General features: G+C 35.7%; 1 protein-coding gene across 1 annotated transcript; it reads right to left on the bottom strand.

The window, feature by feature from the left end:
- Positions 1-3,030: 3,030 nt before the first annotated feature.
- LOC122589801 (transmembrane protein 131 homolog) lies at positions 3,031-7,397 on the bottom strand. The gene is made up of 3 exons (XM_043762123.1): positions 7,301-7,397; positions 5,201-6,830; positions 3,031-4,837 (listed from the first exon to the last, which is right to left on the bottom strand). The coding sequence occupies exons 1-3, from the start codon at positions 7,312-7,314 to the stop codon at positions 3,035-3,037; spliced, it is 3,447 nt and encodes a 1,148-aa protein (XP_043618058.1). The 5' UTR covers positions 7,315-7,397; the 3' UTR covers positions 3,031-3,034.
- Positions 7,398-7,826: the final 429 nt, after the last annotated feature.

The raw sequence follows: 7,826 nt of genomic DNA on the forward strand, positions 1-7,826 counted from the left end.
TTAGCAACTTAATAGACACAAATAGTAGTATTATGAGTGACACATAATTCTAATAACATAGATATATAACATGACCAATTATAGTTAAAATATACATGAAAATATCTTGATAGAAAACAAAATAGAAGTGCATCACAAAATATTTGTCTAATGATTCGTTTACGAGGAACATGAGAGCTAGTTGCTTTAAAAAGCTACAGATGAAAGTACAAATGAGAATAGCTTAAGGACCAAATGTACGTTTTTTTATTAATAATTTCTAGAAAGTTTGTATTTTGTTCTTTTTTTAATCATATACAAAAAATATATATACATCATAAACTTATAAACGATTTTTTTTTTTTTAAGAAAAATAGAAATTTAAGGATGACCTCTCTCTTTTTCACTTGTGATGATTGATGAGCTTGTGGGAAATTCTGACAATGATACCTTTGTCGTGCGCCCTCACTTTCCCCACCTTCTAATAAATCATTGTCCTCACCTTCTTCCCATTTTCTTTTAACTTTTTCATGCATTTGCTTAATTAATTTATTTTTAGAAAATATCCCATTTTTAGATTGGTCAGAATATTTAAATATGTGTGATATCACATGCTTAGACCATAAAAGGAAACTGTGCCAAAATTTTTTTTTTTCCTTTTTCATTTCAACTAAAAATGTTCCAAAGGAGTGCATCTTCTTAAATATGCTATGTACTTGGATGATGCATTAGAACCAGAAACCTTATAATTGTAAATAAATGATAGTCGTCGTAAATTGTTTCTCTTCGCAATCGTTCATAATGGTCTATATGAAATAGATTCTAGACATGTACCAAACGGTAGTTATTCTTTTCATTTTAGAACGACGAATTTAATTTGGGAGCCTAGATTGTCTTACAAATAATTAAGATCAGAAGTTATTAGTGTTTGAAGATAAGAAATTGACAATAAAAATTATAAATGTTTAAAAGATAATTTGTTATGATTAATTAAGTAATAACTACTATACTAATTTAGTTTATATTATTGATATGTAGTGTCTTGAGTCGAATTATATTGCTGTATATATAAGAGAGTATATATATTTTTTAATAGAAATAAATGGTCTTTTATGGGCTGGGTCAGTTTATTTCTGATCACAGCTTCAAAGATGGTGGGCTTATGGACCTTGAAGATGGCATGACATTAGGGGTCCCCTGCAAAGAGGATGAAACTTATGCCCATTAATCATGTTAAGTCATAGTCTTCAATGGCTGTTTTCCTACTATGGTCCCAATTACATAATGAAGTTGAAGCTACACTCGGGGCGATGTACAACTTTTTCTTCACAGGGTACACGTGGTAATGCATTATCGATCACAAGAAACTTTGCTAGTTTGAGAAAGTAGTAGAAAGAACAATATGACCCCCATTTCCAAAACTAAACACAACTCGTAACCAGACACACTTGATGTCCTAATTCCATCGGCTCAATATCAACTTCCAATGGACACATTACAAGCTAACGTACGTAGCATTATACTATACCATTAGTACATGTTAAAAATACGACCAAGTTACTAAAACTAAACACAATTGTCATAATAATGACCAAATTAAACACTTACGGTCGACGCAATGTGTAACTTTCAGAGCGTATGATACACGCTGTTATTACTTATCATCCCTTGACTTGTTCAAGAAGTCCAAAAGGATGAGACAAGAATATGAAATTTGGCATTTTCAGCTTTTTCGTGGGGTTAACAGAATAAAGATAGATGCAAGAAAATTTTGGTCTCTTCGCTAAGACCTTGTCAAGATTTGCTAGACCTCCACAAGACACTACTAGTCATCCCTTTTCATCGGTTGCAAGTCGACCTTATCTTCTTATGTTATCTCCTTTTCGTGTGTAAATCAAGATGACACGTACATTAAGATACGAAAGCTACAGATAATCTACCAAAATTTGTAACGCCATTTACGCAATCTGATAACACAAGAGCCCTTTAATGCAACAAGTAGTTGTGTGTGAATCAATGGCACATGAAATGCCTATGGTCCCATTTATGCCGTGATTGGTGGAGTTGAGTTTATTAATGGAAGCAGATTCAATACCTAGTCATGGCTTCTTATTTGTTATTTTGTTCATTTGGGACAACGTTTCAACTATATTCAATTTCTTGTTTTCAATTCGTTGATCTTCTGTGTCTGTTGGTGAGGTTATAAAGAATGCATATAAACAAGATACTGTCAACAGATAATACATATGAATAGGAAGTAGGTAGTATTCAAAATCACACATATACATGTTCCTGGGTACATTTGTAAATATATATATATATAGGCTTGTATATAGACGTTCACGTTACTTAAAAGGATACAATTAATTGATAATTTATCGACAACACTTTAAAAATACGTGGATGCATATTAACAAGTTCAGTCTTTGTTAGGGTTTGTCATTCAATTTGAATTCGATCAACGACTACTTCGATGAATTTTGTTTGAGTATTTCAAAGGCAGACCCAAATCTTTTTAACTTGCATATCCTCTACCATCACACAAGGAAGGTGACCCGTACTTTGCGTTATTTTTTATTTATTTAACCATACACCACTAAACAAATACTTTGAATATTTTCCCTTTGCACAAATAGAAAAGGTTGTTAGATTAGCTACGGGTAAAATAGTCAAAATATTTGTCTGGCTAAAAATAAAAGGTGCACAGATGACCTCCCATCATAAGGATGAAAGGTATAGAAACTGGGAAACCAAAAGCTCATGACTACCCTATTTGGGCTCAAATGATGTTTTGGGCTTCTGTAAAATTACAGCCCAATTGTCCTATTTCGGAGGTATTGGAGAGACAGAATTTGATATATGTTCCTGAAAAGTGAAAACTATGAATATAAGACGTCCAAGGCTTTGTATATATTCATGTTACTTGTATAGGTCACTATGAAGAAGCAGCTTCTTGTCAAATATCTGCATTTTGCGGCATGTAATTTGATATTTTATATACTTGTTAGATAATTTCAATCATATGAGGTCAAAAGAGAGACAGACACAACGTAGATTAAGTAGGTAACTTTGATTGATCATTTTCTTTAAGACTTACAATTTCTGCTTGAGATGTTTTAAAGAACTCTTGTGGAGTCATTGCAAAGAAACTACTAAAGTGATTATCTTCAGCAATGGTGGGTATACACGAGTCCTGCACCTCAAATGAACCTGGACAGCGCAGTTGAAGATGCTGACCCCATACCTTATACTCAAATCTGTCACCATTCCCAGAATTTTTCCCATGTTTAACATTTTTCCTGTTGGCCCCAGGAGCCAGCGCAAATGGGGCAGTTGTTTTAGGCGGTTTACAAGGTTTATCTATGGGTGTTGTGCAAAGTTTATCTGTGGGTGGTGTACGAATAGGTGGTGTACGAGGTTTATCTATAAATGGTGTACGAGGTTTATCTTTGTGTGGTGTACTAGGTTTATGTTTGGGTGGTGTACTAGGTTTATGTTTGGGTGGTGTACTAGGTTTATCTTTGGGTGGTGTATAAGATTTATCTTTAGGTGCAAGGACAGCATTAGCGGTGCTATGATTAAACATGTTTCTCGACCGAATGTTTTGACTAGGAGATAACTGGGGTGATCTTTTGGGTGTGGAAGACGAGGCTGGGGATAAGGGAGATGAAGGCGTAGATGTGCTGCTATGGCTACTTGATACTTCATATTGCCCTGTTAAGCCCAAACCTGAATTCCTTTTCTTCTTCCTAAGCCTTGCATTCTCTTTTCCCGTTTTAACTGTAAGATTCTTGGGTCTTGATACTTCATCCACCATAGAGGATGATAACTGAGACGGTAGTGGAACTGGTGGTGGTGATGCCACCACTACCTTCATAGTCTTCGGTTTCAAGCATGCATCAGAGGAATGTGCATTAGGAAGATTTCCACCTCTGATTATGAATGAAAAACTACAGGAACATACCAAGAAAACTGGCAGTAACAAAACAAGAGCTGCAAGAATTAATTTTTTGAATCTGGTCCAAAAAAGTGATCGTCTGCATATTGTGACTGTTGGTGTAGGAAGGCTGACTTCCATGGGTATGACTAGTATGCCGCCGGCCATAGCCAGCTCAAGTTCCCGACGTACCATTTCTGCACAAATATCAGCACGATATGATATCATAAGCTTTCGTGATTCACCGGGCTGCAAAGAAAAACCTTTACAATGACCCACCGCAAACCCATCCAACTCACATTTCGTGCCCGAAATTGTAATTCCATTGACTTTTACAGGCAAGTCTCCAGTGTTCTTTGCCAACAAAACTTTCATGGATGGTTGGCCATAGTTGTGCTTGAGCTCTATGGTATGTACGGGATCTGCCCCATCAAGTAACATCAAGGACACCAAACCTCCTGAACCACGCAAAGATAACCACTCAACACCCGAAAGATTGTTCCTCACAAGAGCTGAACTTTTCCAAGCACATCGGCTCGATGGGTGAAATACAATTGGGCCAAGAACCGCTTCTTCATGTGGATGGACATATGCCTCAGTTACTGCATTCTGTGGTATTGAATAACCAAATCTCAGAGGATTCATGTGATCATTAAGGACTAAGTAATAAGATGAAGAAGGCTGCAAGATTTCTTCTGATCCATGACACTCGTTGATGATTTCTCCCGAGTTTAAAAGCAGCTGCATGACAACTGGTTGGTCACTGGGGTTCACAACGCTGATCCACTTGGACTGATGAGTACCAATGTGAACCATGGAGAACATAACCTCGTGATCGATGAGTACAGACATCGCATCTGAAGTCCCTTGAGATATCCAGTTTCTAAGAACCGATTCATCAGCTGTTGTCATTTCTTTTGCCTTCAATACAAGCACGGTGTGTCTGAGAGTACAGTTTTTAAGATGGCAAATCCAAAAATAGTTTTCTTTTTTATCTCTATGCAAACACAAAATAAAGAAAAACACCAATATGATCACTTTATGGAGAAGTTTGGTTGTGCTTTTCAAAGTGAGAGTCACGATTCAAAGATTAAGACTTGTATAATCAGTAGCTTAAAGCTAGGACAGGTACAAATTTTATGTTTATATTAACTACCAGTTTTCTAAAAGCAAATTCTAGTCTGTTTCTCTAAATCTCATTATTTTGATCATAAATAATAGAAAACCTGGATCATAATCAAATTATAAAGATACTAGAAATTGAGTCCTGGAAAATGACAGTACCTTGATTTCCAACTGTGGTGGTAGATGGTCATTACTCAATCCTGTTTCGGCGGCATTGTCATTTTTCAACTCTCCATATCCCGCATAGGAATGTAAGCGTGAACAAAGACTGGCAATATCATTGCAATAAACCTCAAGTGCGGGAGCACTTGATTTATTTGTTTGTACAAGTAAACTGCAGTTCAAGTTCATAAAAGGATTTGAAGTATAGGTGACCATAGCCACCTGTGTCAGGGTATGTGGAAACAGTATCAACCCTTCAACATATTTAGTCTCCAAAAACATTGCATGATCACCAACTGCACTAATATTGACCACCGTCACAAGGTCAGGGCCATCATTTTTCACCAGAAGAGATACACTTGCAATTTCATTGGCATCAGTAGGCATTACGAGATTGAGTGAAACTGAAAGATGGGTTTCAGAAGTGTAAGACCGCGATTTGCTGCCCAAATTTGCTTCTAAAATACTTGTACATGAGCTATCTCTTAAATCATTATTCAGTATGTGAATGCAAAAAGAACCATATATCGTTGCTTGAAAATTATATGGGAAGTCAAGCTCTAAAATAGGTTGGATGCTGTTCGAACCAATGCTCCACGTCTTCTGTGGTCTTACTGCCATTACAGGTTGACCAACTTGACTGATTTTGACATCTAACCACTCGTTAACATCAAAATCAGAAGAACTCATATAATCCATCACACTGCAAACACCACTAACCAAATAGGAAACATTCCCAGATGAAAAAGATATCCAAGCACTTACTTCTTCCAAATGCAATACTTTATCAGAAGGATTGAACACCGAAACAACCCTAGGACCTGAACCAACAGATGATTGTATCATGTAAGGAGGCTCAACACCAAAGCCTTGAGCGCGAACCAAGAACCCACCTGAGCTTGTTTGTAATATCAGGTGACCCGAAGATAAGCCTAGGTTTTTTGGCAAAAACACAAAACATATAGATGCAACTTCACCAGGTCCAAGCTTGAATTCACTGTAATTGCAAGGGTAAAATTGTTTGTTGGTACTATATGGTTCGTAAACATTCAAAACTCTACTTTTATGTCGATTTTCAACTGTAAGAGAAGTTAACGAAGGAACATGTAAATACTTTCGGCCCCAGTCAAGTAAAGAGTGGCTAATTTGTATATCTACTGACGAAAAATCATTCACAATGCTAGATTTGATCCTAACAAATGGTGTGTCATTTTCATTACTACTATCAAAGGTATCTTGATTACTCTCTTTCACTTCAAGTGAGCAAGAAACAACATTCCCGTTTATTAATTGAAAATTCCCATGGTTTGATGACCTGATGTCACCCGTTCCTATTACTGTATCATCTGCTTTAACCCCCGATAAAGTTGAAGGAAAACAGAACAAGTCTGACCGTCTACAAATGTTTTCAAGCTTAACATCCGGTGATAAATTTCTCTTCCTACTATCATCAACTAACACATTGTCTGAACCCAAACTCGAGTCAATTCCATCATACCCATACTCACCATAGCCCGTCGGATTGAGGGTCCCAGTCATGGTACATGGTCCAAATATCAAAAGATAAAAAACGACACATAACATAATGACCTTAAAATGTAATGCTTCAACATCATGGCAAAAGCCCCTGCAGAATAGATACCATAATATGAAATTCAGCCAGCCAATAACAATCCAACAACATCCATCAATAAATCAGCAGTGTGCAAAAATCATGTAGTTAAACTTACATAACCAAAGTCTTTTTCAAAATCATAATCTTGACAATTTTTACCCAAACAAGCCAAACCCATTATTGCAGCTTCATTTTAATCATATATCCAAACACCCTTTAAAAAAAACACTAAAAATAGAAAGAAAAATAGATAACAATTCAAACGTTTATCTAAAAAAATATATCTCCATATTTATATCTATATATACATAAATATCAAATTTAATATCCAAACTTACAAATAGTAAACAGACAAAACAGATTAACTTCAACTTACTCTGCTACTTAGATAACCATGAAAGAAAGATAGAACATATGTATGCACATATACACATATATATACACATGTATAAATAATACTTGATAAATATATATATAGTTACCTATGATAAAACATGGTGGCAGAGCTGAACTGATGATGATAATCAACAAATTATTTAACTTTGACAAAGATTAAATTTTGATACAAACGATGAAACATTTTTGTATTTTCTTATTAGGGCTTAATATTATCTTGAAAATATATGTATCTGCTTAGAAAAGAAGCACAGTTTCAAGAACACATAGTTACACTTTTTTACACACACTGATATCATACATACATACATACAGCCAATGGATGGCCTCGAAGAACGAAAGGAAAAGTTGGAAATATTTGGAATTTGTTAAATGACGAAAATGCCCTTGGAGAATACTTGGGGGTTAACGATGTTGTAACTAGTAGCTTTGTTTCTAATTAAGTAATTAGTGCCCAATTAGGATGGGTTGACGTGGGAAGTTGTGGGGGTTAGATTAGTATTAATTAAGGGTGGGCTAAGATCGGTATTATTTAACCAATTGGGTTCGATCCTCATGCCCAGCAAGCTAGGCTGGAGATCATTTTCTACCTTCGTTATAACTTGGAAGCAA

The sequence above is a fragment of the Erigeron canadensis genome, chromosome 2, assembly GCF_010389155.1.
Source record: "Erigeron canadensis isolate Cc75 chromosome 2, C_canadensis_v1, whole genome shotgun sequence".
Lineage (NCBI taxonomy): Eukaryota > Viridiplantae > Streptophyta > Magnoliopsida > Asterales > Asteraceae > Erigeron > Erigeron canadensis.